The sequence below is a fragment of the Palaemon carinicauda genome, chromosome 18 (genome assembly GCF_036898095.1).
Source record: "Palaemon carinicauda isolate YSFRI2023 chromosome 18, ASM3689809v2, whole genome shotgun sequence".
NCBI lineage: Eukaryota > Metazoa > Arthropoda > Malacostraca > Decapoda > Palaemonidae > Palaemon > Palaemon carinicauda.
The window spans coordinates 1804028-1819112 of NC_090742.1; the positions used below are offsets into that span (position 1 = coordinate 1804028).

The window sequence follows — 15085 nt, forward strand, 5'->3', positions numbered from 1 at the left end:
AGGGTTTAGCAGCTGAAGGATTTAAAGTAATTAAAGAAGTCGAGGCTCTAGAGGATTTAGATTAAGTAATGCGCAGTGAAAATTCAGAATCCTTACTGAATGGAACACTAATACCATAAATCAGACTAAGCAAGTCAGTTTATGGTTAGGAACCAGCCAGGTAATACAGTATCTGTATCAGAATTTTCATTTACAAAGACGCGCTCTCCTGAAATTAAACAGAGGAATCTAAGTACAGTAAGTTAAGATCTTTGAAGCACATTACTATCAAAGGTTGGCTGGTTAGGTGAGCATAAGAGAACGGTGCTGACGTTTCATATTCGTCAGCATCCCGGCTATTAAAATCTAGCTTAGTTTTCTCTGGTTTTCCCCCTGAACTTTACAATTCAGTAGTCTGTTTCATTAGCAGTTGAACTTGAAACATTATTTCCTTTTGAGGACTAGTTGGCCAATCACACTGCTCACAATAGTAATTTAAATCACAGTAGTGTGCATGTGCAGTAATTACTAAAAAAATCCAAAGGAAGACAACTTAAAACACATTAAAGTTTATCACAATCTGGAAGAGGAGTACAGTATGTTGAGTTGTATCGATTGGTGCTATAAAACTGGAATAATAGGCCCTGGCACCTTGCTTCCTACCATTAACCGCCAGTGTGTCCCATTACTGTTCTAGAAGAATGTCTATTGATAAGAAAGAAAATTGTATATGTTTATAAAGAGGTTTATTTTGATAAACCGAGCGTCTGGGGAAGTAACATGAACATCAGGGGAGCTATATAGAAATAATAGGTCATTTCATGAGTAATTTCTTTTATTCTTAATTTCTTATACAGCATCCTATCTTTTTTTCCGTAGATTGGAGTAATCTTGAAGAAGATGTAGGCGAAGCTGTATTGAAATGGGTCTATACAGACCATGTGAGTCTTCTGAATGATCATACCTTCACCCTCAGTCTCATGAGGGCTGCTGCTGATTTCTCCTTGGGTCCTCTTATGAAAAGGTTAGTGTTAGTTTTGTTATCTGAATGAATACAATGAATACAGGTGTTATTCTGGTTGATGGAGAAATTTATGTTTATTTGTTTGAATTAGTTTTGAGAGTTGTATATAACTGTAAAGAATTTAGTTCTGAACCTTTGGAAAGGTTTGATAATGTTTTTGTATTTACTAAATTTGTAAAATATAAGGAATTTTTTTTTAAGCTATCAGAAAAATGTGGTATGAAATTTATCCACTCAACTACATGTACAGTATAGGTTTTGGAGGAGGTTATGTTGTGTTTCTTACTATGTGGATACAAACTCCTGAGTCATTTAATGGGGTTACATCTGGTTTTGTATCTTACAGCCAGATTAAAAAAAAAATCTGTAGATTGCATCCTGCTGTGCTGTTGGGCAGCCAGTGCGCATGAGGGATTACGCTTGTCCAAAGCGTCTAGTCACAACACTTCTGGCCGTGGAGGTCGTAGGACGTCCATGCCTTTACTCCTACGATCAGACATTCTCCTGTGTCCTTATACATTTGATAACACTGAGCTTACCAAACAATTCTTCTTCACTGTAAAGATTAACTACTGCACTATAATTGTTTAGTGGCTACTTTTCTCTTGGTAGGGGTAGAAGAGTATCTTTAGCTATGGTAAGTAGCTCTTCTGGGAGAAGGACCCTTCAAAATCAAATCATTATTTGCTAGTCTTGGGTAGTGGTATAGCCTCTGTCTTCCACTGTTTTGGGTTAGAGATCTCTTGCTTGAGGGTAAACAAGGGCATACTTTTCTATCTTCTTCTTCCTCTTGTTTTTTTTAAATGGTGTGTTGGCCTGGCTTAATAGAAGGGCCATGGATGCCTGGTGGTTACTTTAAGAGTTTGTCTTTTCCTTATCTGTTTCTTTTTCTTTTCAAAATCATCCTTACTGTCCTCCCTTCAGTTGAAGTGGCTATCGTGGAGGGTATTTAGCCTTACATGGTGTATACGCTCATGTTGATCAGATTTTCCGACTTTTTATCTATAGACTGTGGGTTTTATCAATCACTTTATTTATATTTCTGTACATGTTTTTTATCATTAATGTTAATTTAGTTTTGAAGTAAGATGTATCTTTTTTTATTACCATCAATTTTTATGCTGTCTGGAGACATTGGACGAAATCCGGGACCAGTACATCCTAGACTTCATCAGTGTCGTCTATATAGCAATATTTGTGGTCTTCATGCATATATTCAAGACCTTACAGTTGTATCCAGACTGTATGTTATTCTTTTGTGCTCAGAAAATTTGGTTTTTAGTATGAGGCACTCATCTGAGCTCCTTATAACTGGTTTTAAGAAGCCAATATTTTTGAAACTGGATGCCATTCCTAGGGCCAGGGGAATAGCAGTGTATATCAGGACTGAGTATGAATGTGGATGTCATGGGATTAAGGTAATAAAGGTTTGTGGCAAGCATAACAACTTCTATTTGTGCTTGATCTACCGGAATCCAGACATGGATGATTCTATCTTCGATTGTTTTCTTATCATTATGGCTAAGTTGCAAGAAGATGATAGAAAGGCCTCATTTAGTCTTTGTTGGTGATTTTAATGCTCACCATAGGGAGTGGTTAAATTCTGTTTCTCCTACTGATCGCTATGGTTTACAAGCTGTGGAGTTTTCCTTTGAATCAGGCTGTGAGCAAATCATAAGTGAAGCTACTCACAGGTCTGGTAACTGCTTAGACCTTGTATACACCAACTCCCCTGGTGTCATAACAAGTAATGTTGGTTCTACTGTTGGGACATCTGATCATGCCTTGATTTCATTAGCAGTGAGGACTGAGCAGCTTGTCCGTGATGTATCATACTCGGGTAAGGTTAATATAAAATCTTAAGCAGACTGGAATGGGATTTTGCATGATCTTTTGGGCTTGAATAGGTCACAATTTTATAGTAGTGTTAATCCTGTTGTTTCTTTGAATGAGAATCTAGTCAACATGATTGATAGGAGTATTCCTTCTTGTGTGCTAAGATACCAAGTTAGAGACAAACCTTGGTTCAATGATGATTGTAGATAGGGTTATTTGGAGAAGCAGGAGGCCTACCATCTTTGGAAGGGTAACAGATCAGATTTGACTTGGAATAAGTATACTCATCTTAAAGCTTTAGCTCAGAGAGTTTATGCTTCAACTGGAAAGGAATACAATTTAGCCATAAAAGAAACCCTTTTTGGTTGAACCCAGGAACACAAGTGATGGGTTACCCTTAAATCTGCACACACGGGTGTAGATGCAACAATTCCTTCTTTACTTAAAGCAGATGGCTCTGTCACTCTCTGTCCAAAGGAAAAGATAATCCTTTTGGCTGATGTGTTTTACAGTAAGTAGACTAATGAGTAACTTGATCTTCCTCATTGCTGTTTTCCTGAGGCTAAACTAACTAGTTTAGCTTTTTGATCTCAAGGAAATTAAAGCTCTCTCTTTGAATCTTGATGCTTATGGAGGTATAGACCCAAATGATATGTCTCCATTGTTTTTTTGTTTTTTTTTTATAAAGACTGCAAATTTCTTAGCTCCAAACGTATCTGTTATTTTGCGCAAGTTAGCAAGAAGAGGAGCTTTAGCACTTGGAGAATTGGCAATGTTACTCCACTATGTAAATGTATCTTTGGTAGCTCAAAAGTCCAACTGATTACTGCCCCATTTCCATAACTCCTATATTATCTAAAGTTTTTGAATGTCTTTTGGCAAAACGTCTTAAGTTTGCCGAAAGTAATCATCTGGTCCCTAGTTTGCAACTTGGTTTTCTTAAAGATCTTGGAGCATGTGATGCCCTTCTTACAATCTCCAATGCTGTACAGAAATCCCTTGATTGTGGTCAGGAAGTTCGTATGATAGGCCTTGATTTTAGTGCTTCCTATACTGTGTTAATCATGAGGCCCTTGTTTTCAAAGACGGGATGGTCGTATCTTAGCATCATTATTGATTTTTTAAGTAATATAGCGCAAAGAGTTGTTGATGGGCGTCATAGTGAGGAATGTGATATCTGTTGTTCCTCAGGGTAGTGTTCTTGGCCCGTTACTTTTCATACTATACAGTATACTGTACACATGACATATGGTTTGGCCTAAAAAACGACCTCATTGCATATGAAGATAATGCTACTCTCTGCATTAATTTCTTCTCCTGAATGTAGATTTGGGGTTACTGAATCCTTTGATATATATTTAGTTAAAATTAGTGCATGGTGCAAATTATATGGCATGAGGTTGAATCCTAACAAAACTCAGAGTACAGTATGATTGTAAGTAGGTCAAGCATTGATAATGTTTCTTTAACTCTGTATGACTCTTTTAAAATTTTAGGTGTGATTCTCAACTGCGAATTTACTTTTGAGAAACACATAAGGTCTGTCTTCTTAAATTACACAAAAAATTGCCTTATTGAGAAAGTCTTTCAAGATTTTTGGTGATCATTCTATTCTGAAGTGTTTTAATTCTTTAATTCTTCCTTGTTTTGAATATTGTTCTTCTGTCTGATCTTCAGCTGCTATTTCTCATCTTAATTTGTTGGACAGGAACTTACGGTCTATCAGATATCTTATTCCTAATCTAGATATTAATCTCTGGCACTGTTGTTCAGTTAGTTTGTTTTGCATGTTGCATAAGATTTTTCATAATTATGATCATCCTTTACATTCAGATCTTCCCGGACAGTGCCATCCTGTTCTTGATACTAGGTATGCCGTTAATACTAATAGTAATGCCTTCTCCATCATGAGGCTCAGTACTACACAGTATTCTAGAAGTTTTATTCCAGCTGTGACCAAGTTGTGGAATGATCTTCCTAATCTGTAGTTGAATCTGTAGAACTTAAAAGTTCAAACTTGCAGCAAATGTTTCTATGTTGAACAGGTTGACATAAGTCTTTTTATAGTTTATATATGAAATATCTGTTTTGATGTTACTGTTTTAAAATATTTTATTTTAATTGTTCATTATTTCTCCTATCATTTATTTATTTCCTTATTTCCTTTCATCACTGGGCTATTTTTTTCCTGTTTGAGCCCCTGGGCTTAAAACATCTAGTTTTTCAAACTAGGGTTATAGCTTAATAATAATAATAATAATAATAATAATAATAATAATAATAATAATAATAATAATAATAAAATTGGGTATTCTTTCTTTTGGGGCGGTAATTGTTAATAAACTGAGTTACTGGATAAGAAGCAATATAAACTGCAGTATATATGGACATCATGGGAGGTTCATAGAAATAATTGTATATAATAAACAATCTAAATTTATATAAAAGAGTATGGTTTCTAATTCTGACTGTTCATTGGCCCTATCAAATAACATTACATTTTTATAATTGGGGCAAATATATTCTTTGTGTAGTCACCTGGGTCAATTAAAATACTGTACTGCATTGAGTTATTTTGAGATGCAAAATAACTCGGCCGAATCCCTCGTCAGGCTGGGAGGAGCAGAGAGTGGAAAGGTCCCCTATTGTTCCTTGCGTTTGAGGTCGGCTACCCCTCTAAATTGGGGGAAGTGCCTTGGTAAATAGATAGATAGACAATTTATATATTCCTACCTCATTATAGCTGCTAAGGGTGTGTCAAATTGAATATTTTGATTTACTTATGGAAATTCTATTTTACAGGTGTGAGAAGGCACTAATGGGCTGGGTGACGGTTCGAAACTGCGTAAGACTTTACACTACAGCTGATGAAATTGGTGCGGATACTTTGAGAGACCATTGTTCCAATTTGATATCAACACATTGGGTAAGGCTATGTGTTTTTGGGCTGATATATTAACTATATGTTCAATATGAAGTAAATTTTCAGAATGTTACAATCACCCCATCATGGACAAGTTGTTTTGTGTGTAAAGTATTTATTTAACAAGAAATATATATCAGTAATGATACCATGGATGGATGTACAGTTCTGGTAACTGCAGCAATGACAGAATATGTTAAGTACTGTATTGTACACTTTTTGTCTGTTTTATACTGTAATCATTATCATCTCCTCCTACGCCTTGGTTAGATTTTGCCATTCGTCTCTATCTTGATCTTTTAAATCAATACATCTCCATTCATCATCTCCTACTTCACACTTCACAGTTCTCAGTCATGTAGGCCTGGGTCTTCCAACTCTTCTAGTGCCTTGTGGAGCCCAGTTGAAAGTTTGGTGAACTAATCTCTACTGGTGCAAAGAGCAGGCCCAAACCATCTCCATCTGTCTCTTGCCTTGATCTCATCCACATAAGACACTTGAGTAATCTCATTTATATTTTCATTTTTAACCCTGTCCTACCATTTAACTCCCAATATTCTTCTGAGGGCTTTGTTCTCAAATCTACAAAATTTATACTACAGATTTATACTACAAACACATGAATATTTTTCCTTTTTTAATAATGCTGTGGGTTTCTTTCTGTTATGAAGACTTACGTTGTTCTGTGCAATGCTTTTCAGAGTGACTTCACTCCAGAAGACTTCTCTCACATGTCAGCTCCCCTCCTATATGCCATGTTCAAGTCCAAAACAAGCCATCCATTACATGCTGCCATCCGACTTCAGCGAGAAGACGTTGTGTTTCTCTACCTGATTGAATACGATGCCCGGGTAAAGTGTTACTCTTGAATTTTCGTGCATGATTAAGCTATATCTCTCTATAGGTCAGTCAAATGGGGATTTATATAGAAAAACAAAGGGAAAGCTGTATTCTTAATTTGTTTTATCGTCTTCATATTAGGGTACTTATCATATCAATTACTTACTCCTATATGGGCCGGAATTTAAAAAAAAAAACGGCAACTAAAAACAGTTGTTTGCAAATATCTCGCGTAATAATGATTTAATTGGCAAATGCACCGAAATACAAATGATGTTATGTAAAATTCTTTGCAACAAATGCTCAGTAAAAAAAAAAAACATAATGCACCCCTTTATCAGCCTGGTTTTTGGCCGACATCTGCAAAATTCAGTGTTATTTGTAAACATCTCACTTGATAATTATTTTACTGCCGATTTCCGGGCAATTGTATCGAAATACAAATGGCATTTTTTAAAAATTCTCTACAACAAATGTTCTATATATTTGTTTATTTATTGCATGGCTTTAATACTACAAGCACAAGATGATTCTTACAGCTTTATTAATGGTCCCCATTACATGAAGTACCTAGGAGAATTTTCTTCTTGTTCTAGTTTAGAACAGACAGCAAATACTTACTGGCAGAGTTTCCACCCTTATACCCAACCACCCACCCAAAGTGCATAATTTATAATTATCTGAGCTTATCTTTACTCCTTCTGGCGCTACGAATATTTCTAGCATTTCATCTGTGGAGTCATCACAGTCGTCCTTGCGCATGTTTACGTCAGAATTGGTATACTATAACCCTTTACATGACACTCATTACAGAGCATTTTAATCTTGTCTTTCTACAACAGCAACTGGCTGTTATACCTTCTTTAAGACATGTGCATAGTAATGTTTAGAAAATATAGAGAAGCAGGGTCTTTATTTGTAGTTATTTCGGTTATTTATGGTTATTTTTATTCCCCGTAAGCTTCCAATCCAAATCCGTAGGTGGCATTTTAATTCCTAAGCATTTCTGAACTTGGAGACCAGTAAATGGTGTGAAATCGGGTATCTATGAGAGGCAAGGAAGCCAAGCTAGATGGACCTTTACTCAGTGATTTGGGAAAACATTGCATCTTAAGTTGCCGAGGAATTCACATTCTTTGTTCCAGTACAACTGAAGGAATAGAGGTTTTCCTGCTGCAATAATCTTTGCAGGATCTGCTCGTGGTTACAGGACTTGAATACGGCTACAAGTTCCTTCGTTCTTATCTAGGAGATTTACAAAGTTTCCCTTGTTTGTAAAAGGCAGAGTTGGTATCGGCCTCACTAAATGCATGCAAAAAAGAATGCTGTGTTTAATGAGTGATCCGCACTGCATTGAAGCTTGTGTGTATAGGTTGTTCACAATTTCCCTTTACTTTGTATTTGGGCATCTGTTGTTGTTATTCTGCTAATGCAGTCAGGATTATCAAAAGGTCTTTATCTACTCCAACTTTGTTACCAAGTCAGTTTTGGAGGATTCTTCAATGGCTGTACAATATTAAAGATTACTGTAATGTCTCTCCATCTTCATTGGCTTGTTTTACAATAAATCCCTCGGTGGTCAACTATGTGGTGAGCCTTATGATAGTCTGCTCTGAATTTGCTTGTTAGAAAGAAATTTACTCTGACTTCTTGTTTAAAGGTTTAAAGGCTACTCATGAATGTCAGAGGCAAGGGACAGTGACATTGCCCTATCAAGCAGGACAATGCCATAGAGACTGACCATATATACAGTACGTACTTATTATCAGCACCCAAGCCCCCTCTCCACCAAAGCTAGGACCAAGGAGAGCCAGGCAGTACCTGTTGATGACTTAGTAGATAGACCAATAGGCTCTCCCAAACCCCCCCATCCTTAGCTCACAAGGACGGTGAGGTTGCAGTGACCAAAGGAACTAATGAGTTTGAGCAAGACTTGAACCCCAGTCTGGCATTCACCATTCAGGGACCTCACCACAAAGGCCACCACAACCCTATTTCAAAGTACTAGACCCAAAGTTTTGCCGTGACACCATTAATCTTCATCGTGGTGATTTCATCAAACTTATAGATCACATTTTGTAGTTTTTTATCGGCAATCAGCGGCAATCAGCGTAGAATCAGTCTCTTATAAAGTTGCATGTGTTTATTGAAGGAAGAAGTTGGGAAAATTAAAAATTTTTACCACTGAGAGCTTCTGGAGAGGAAGCAAGATGAACATCAGGGAATGTTCGTAAAAATAATTTATTATTTCTATACTCACCAAACGCCTCCGAATTGACTACATTTCGTAAAGTGGATAATGAATTATTTCGACTTTGAGGCTGAAGAATCTATACTTGCACAGCATGTTATTGTGTTTATGCGCTAGTAAGTCTCATTACTATAAGCATTAGTATATTGGATGTATAGAAATCTGGAAATTTTTCAATTTCTAATTGGTAACGTCGACATATGAAAGCAATGTGAACATCTGTTCTATTGATAAAATTCTGTTAGTTCATAAACATAATATTGTATGTAATGCATACTCCAATACGCAACCTGCAAGATTTGTAGCATTAGATGAGCATATTTTGTTATGCAATTTTTTTTTTTCATGATTTTATTAATTCCTAAAATGTCCCTCATAAACTAGTCAGCTGCATCACCCATATATTTACATCAAGATTTTCTTTTACTAAAGTAGAGGTATATTACTTGTGAATTTTTTTTTACACCAATATGTATCATAATTTATGAAAGAACACTACTGTATCTGTTTATCTCATAATTTTGTTTAAACTAGAGTTTGTTTATTTTCTTTGCTAATATTCTTGATAATTTTTTATGTAAACAAACCTGTAACCTTGAAGTACAGTATTTGAATTTATTGTAAGAAATTATGACTGTGCACCCTATTAATTGCATAATGGTAGATTTAATGGGTAAATAAATGTATATAAGGGCATACTGATTTACACTGCTCTCTTAAGTTGCATTAAATAGTGCTTCTGATTGAAATATAATCTACGATGGGTTTAGACGATGACTTTACATTCCCATTAAATGGGAATCATTCTTGAAAATTCCTGAATATTTTTATCTCTGATTTGTTGCTTATACACTGAGGGATAATTGTCTTGGATTTTAGTTTGGGCTTGATAACTCTTGGGTATTACCATAACGCTCATGCTGGACGGTACACTCAGGCACATTATTCTATTTGGTACCTCACTGGTTTGTTTTCCCTGTTGGCCAGGCACCAGCCGCCCATTAAGATACCACTGCTAGAGAGTTATGGGGTTCTTTGACTGGCCAGACAGTACTACATTAGATCCTCCTCTCTGGTTACAGTTCTTTCCCTTTGCCTACACAGACACCGAATAGTCTGGCCTATTCTTTATAGATTCTCATCTGTCCTCATACACCCGACAACACTGAGATTACCAAACAATTCTTCTCTCAAGGGGTTAACTACTGCACTGTAATTGTGCAGTGGCTTTACTTTCCTCTTGGTAAGGGCAGAAGAGACTCTTTAGCTATGGTAAGCAGCTCTTCTACGAGAAGGACACTCCAAAATCAAACCATTGTTCTCTAGTCTTAGGTAGTGCCATAGCCTCTGTACCATGGTCTTCCACTGTCTTGGGTTAGAGTTCTCTTGCTTGAGGGTACACTCGGGCACACTGTTCTATCTGGTTTCTCTTCCTCTTGTTTTTTTTAAAGTTTTTATTGTTTATATAGGAAATATTTATTTTAATGTTGTTTCAGTTCTTGAAATATTTTATTCATCCTTGTTTCCTTTCCTCACTGGGCTATTTTCCCTGTTGGGGCCCTTGGGCTTATAGCATCCTGCTTTTCAAACTAGGGTTGTAGCTTAGCATTTAATGATAATAATAATATAGCATCTTGCTTTATCAGCTGGGATTGTAGCTTAGCTAGTAATAATAATTTACTTTCCTCATAGGACTATTTTCCCTGTAGGAGCCCTTGGGCTTATTGCATCCTGCTTTTCCACCTAGGATTGTAGCTTAGCTAGTAATAATAATGAAAAGATTTAGCGGGATATAAATCAAACTACATTTAAAAGAGTATTTTTTTAATTCAATTTTCATTGTTTAGGTTCACAATTATAGAATCATTATGACAAAGTAAGAACTGTTGTTATAAATCTAAGGAAAGACATTGAGTTCATATTTACCCAATACTATTACTGGTAATGGAGTATTAGTAAGACACCATGTTCTGTACAGGCAGGACTAGAAATATGATTATTAGCATTTTTTAAAAAACATTCAATATATTCCATATATACACACACGTGTTAAGGATGGATGGTGGGGAGGGAGTGAGGAGGGCTTTGGAGGACCCTGTAAAGGGGGAGAAGATTGAGGAGGCAGAGCATTAGGTGGCGAAATAAAGTGAAGGATGATGTAGAGAGTAGAGGTTTGCTGGAAGATGCCTTTGATCGAAGGCATTGGAGAGAGCGCATCAGGCAACTTACGCCTTAATGTAGGGAGAACGGTGGGGAAGATGATGTTTATATTTCATATACACCTTTTAAAACAAGGAAGCCTTTTGTAAGGTACTACAGTATCAAAAAATGGTGATCGAATGGGAAGGCTAAAGATATAAAACCCTTTTAATGAGGAGAACTTGGTGTTGAAAAGACAAACTGTATGGGAAAATGTTTTTATGCCGCAAAACAAAATTTACGTGAGAGTTGAATATGCAATATCAGATATCCTTAAAGTAGATTTTTAACTTTTTTATTGGTTGGTAACTAAATTATTGCACATTGTATAGCTGTCCAGTTCAGTGTTAGGATACTCGTTTGTTGACATCTCACGAAATCTTAGAATTACAAAAAAGCTCAGCTGTAGGATTTGAAGTTTTTTTAGTTTTTCTAACAAAAACACTTACAGTTGTTGAAGGGTGACGGTTTACAGCGAAGTTAATTTTATTGTCAAATATAGTAAGGTACCTTACATTAACATGGGGTATCTAGACACCTCTGTACATTGCAACATTGCTCTTCAATATGGCATATTACAAGCACAATCATACACATGCATGAATGCATAAAATGAAAAATAATACAAACATACCATGTAGCTATAATGCTCACCATTGTCACAGAAAAAATTTGATAGCACTGTACACCTACAACACTGCAATAGAAAAGGAACTCCCTTCATCTCCACAGGGACAAGATTTTAGCCCACCATAGGCTGGCCAACTTTGATTTGACACTTCTTACTGTATATACCAAGCTTTAAGAGCAAAAATATATAAAACACGAGTTTGCTAATATGGTTATAGTAGCATTTGCTTATGCGCCAAGCACCTTTTATGTAATCACAGTGTGTACCTTACGATATACAGTATGTTTCGTACAATTAGAGCAATCACAATTAATGTTGTTTGATATTAAGCTACCTATAATTTCACCGTTATTTCGTTGCACTCGTCAAGAACACATCCGATAGTTGTTAGTGTATATTATTGTAAGTAAACATACGGCTAGTAGCAAGAGATTAGATGTTTGATGGTTTGATAAAACATTGTTACAGAGGTTATAACTGCAGTAGCAGTACTCAGATGAAGGAGGCTTGTATGCACTTTTATGTTGTATGCAACCTTCTTTGACCAGGCCTGCTTCAGCGTAGCGAGCGTGATCCGTAGTGTTAGGCGTGCAGCCGTCCATTGTGGTAACCATCACATTTTCTGAAAAAGAAAGAATGATGTACATATTAAAGTTCATTTGGAAGTATTTTCAAATGCTATCACCCAAACTTAAAATTTATGGTTTGGCATTAAGCTATCCCTTATAAGGTAGGGTATGTGACAACTTCTCTCAACTTCATTCTATGTCATATATTTTCTGTCGTTCGTTCGTTCGTTCTAGATTGTCCGGAGCTTTCGCCCCAGATTTAAAAGTCCCGGCCTACAGATTTTCTTTCTGAATTCCTGTGTGAATTCCCTTTTGGACCATGTTCTCATATATAAATGCTCTTTTATCATTATATACTGGTTGGTGTCCTGCCATCTCCATATTAACCACGCCTCTAGTACTATTCCTCTCCCCTTTATGACACTGAAATCATCTCCACAATTGAGATCTTTATTTTTCAGTTTCTGGAAGATTTGTCTTTTATATTTCCTCAATTGAGAAAGGATTATTCTTGGTTGCAAATTTATTTTTGAGAGATGCGTTTGGTATCTTTCTACTTCAAGTGGTCAGAAAATTGGCTTATTGAGAAAGCCTTTTGAGGTTTTCAGTGATATGTCTATCCTGAGAAAGTATTCTAACTCTTTTTAAATCTACCTTGCTTCAAGTACTGTTCTCCTGTCGGGTCTTCAGTTGTTGCCGCTCGTCTTAATATGTCATACAAATTTTTGCAAGTCTATTAAATTTCTTACTCCTGATCTATATATTAATCTCTAGCACCATCATTCATTTAGTTCTTTATGCACATGCGTAAGATTTTTCATAATTCTGTCAAACCTATGCATTCCAATAAAACTTTCCAGACTGTACCATCCTGTACGTAGTACATGTACTGTACTATGTATGCAGTTAATTCTATGTCTTGATTTCTCCATCATAAGGCTCTTTACGACACAGTTTTCTGTAAATTTTATTCCAGCTGTGACCAGATTTTGATATGAGCTTCCTAATCAGGCAGTTGAATCAGTGGAACTTTAGTAGTACCAACTTGCAACGAATGTTTTTATGATGAACAGATTGACATAAGTCTCTCTCCATAGTCTATATATGATAGATATATTTTAACGTTGTTACTGATCATCAAGATATTTTATATTTTTTATTCATTACTTCTCATTTGTTTCCATATGTCCATTACTCAATGGGCTATTTTCCCTGTTGGATCCCTAGGGCTTGTAGCATCCTGCTTTTCTGACTAGTGTTATAGCTTAGCCAGTAATAATAATGATAATAACTAATCACTTGAATTGCTCTCATGTTGAATGTTTTTCTCAAGAAATTGTCAGTCCACTGATATTAAAGTATGTATTCTTGGAGAGATGATTGATGAAAATTTTGTTGTGATATCCCAAATATTTTTGGGATTTTTATATAGAAAACGAAGCTATTAAAGATTATAGTATCTTAATGCAGTTTCCAATGTGTAACTGTATTGGTGTACCTATAAATTATACGGAAAATATGTTGGCATATTTTGCAAATGTATAAATAAGCGCCATGAAACTATGAGTTGAATAAAGGCAAATGGTTCAATTCCAGGAACAACATAAATAATAGACGATGGTTTAGTATCAAAGAGAAAGTTGTACAATAGATACCGATTGTATTGCAGAATAAAGCAATATCATGAAAGGTTTTTATAGTTACATATCACAAAAGAGCATATTTTTATGTGTTGGTGAAAGTTTCATGTATTTGTGATTAACATTTCAAAGTTTAAAGGTCACTCATGAATGGGAGAGTCAAGGGTCACAGCTTCAAATAACGAAACATTTGTATAGCAAAATCATCAAGGATAAAGAAGTTATGAATTTTACAAGGTTGATTGTATGTATTTAAAAATTTTGGGAAAAAAGTAGTTGGTATTTTTTTGCTTCCCACAAAATAGGAGATGGAGAGATAATAGGTAATAAAGTAGGAATTATTTTGATTTTTGAGAACAGCAATTTTAAAGTTTTTTATGGGTTTTGGAATGGCCTTAGTTGGCAAAATTTATATTCTTCTCAACATAGGTAAAATTGCATATCAGATAATTTTTGTGAATGCATGATCAATTGTTTTTTTCAGTATGCTATTCCATTCAGTCTGAATGCAGTAGTTTTCTAAAGTAATTGAGCTCAATTGAATAGAAGAATAAGCAACTTACCTGAAGATAACTGCAACGTTATCCTTTGATATATACACAGTTTCGAGTCTGGACAATGCATGATGTATCGCGGCGTCCCGTCGAATTCAGAGCAAGGGTACACGAACCGGTTGTGTCTCTTCACACGTTGGTTGTTGTGGACACATTCGTAGCATTCTATGCTTTCGACCACTGAAAGTATATCGAGGAATGTAGAGTTGAAGTCATAATTTCAGAATAAATAAAGTATCTTAATTTCAGAATAAATTACATACTGCAATTCAAACTTTTTTTTCAGTATGCACTCTCGGTTCTTTTTATTATCATTATTGCTGTTGTTGTTACCCCCGCCAACCAAGTTGGGCGGAGGTTATGTTTTTGCCCGTGTTTGTCCATGGTTATTATTATTATTATTGTTGTTGTTAACTCCATCAACGAAGTTAGGAGGAGGTTATGTTTTTGCCCCTGTTTGTCAGTTTGTCTGTTTTCTTTGTGAACAACTTCTTGGCCACAATTTTAATCATAGAATAGTGAAACTTTCTGGGATTATTTGTTATGTTGAGACGTGGAAGTGATTAAATTTTGAAAGTCCTAGGTCAAAGGTCAAGGTTGAGCAAAAGGTCGAGAAACATGCTGCCGTGGCGTAGGTCT

At 35.8% G+C, this 15085-nt stretch overlaps 2 protein-coding genes across 3 annotated transcripts in view; one reads left to right on the forward strand and one right to left on the reverse strand.

The window, feature by feature from the left end:
- The window catches only part of LOC137657586 (rabankyrin-5), a 215492-nt gene that overhangs the window by 24944 nt on the left and 175463 nt on the right, over positions 1-15085 (forward strand). Inside the window, exons 4-6 of the mRNA XM_068391935.1 lie at positions 859-1003; positions 5642-5765; positions 6464-6613. Coding sequence (XP_068248036.1) covers positions 859-1003; positions 5642-5765; positions 6464-6613 — 419 coding nt within the window. The remainder of the gene's footprint in view (positions 1-858; positions 1004-5641; positions 5766-6463; positions 6614-15085) is intronic.
- Positions 10707-15085, reverse strand: part of LOC137657587 (uncharacterized) — a 40171-nt gene continuing 35792 nt past the window's right edge. For both annotated transcript variants that reach the window (XM_068391937.1, XM_068391936.1), the window contains exons 3-4: positions 14456-14626; positions 10707-12305 (exon numbers count right to left, since the gene is read on the reverse strand). In XM_068391937.1, the coding sequence (XP_068248038.1) occupies positions 12049-12305; positions 14456-14626 (428 nt within the window). In that variant the 3' untranslated portion in view covers positions 10707-12048. The remainder of the gene's footprint in view (positions 12306-14455; positions 14627-15085) is intronic.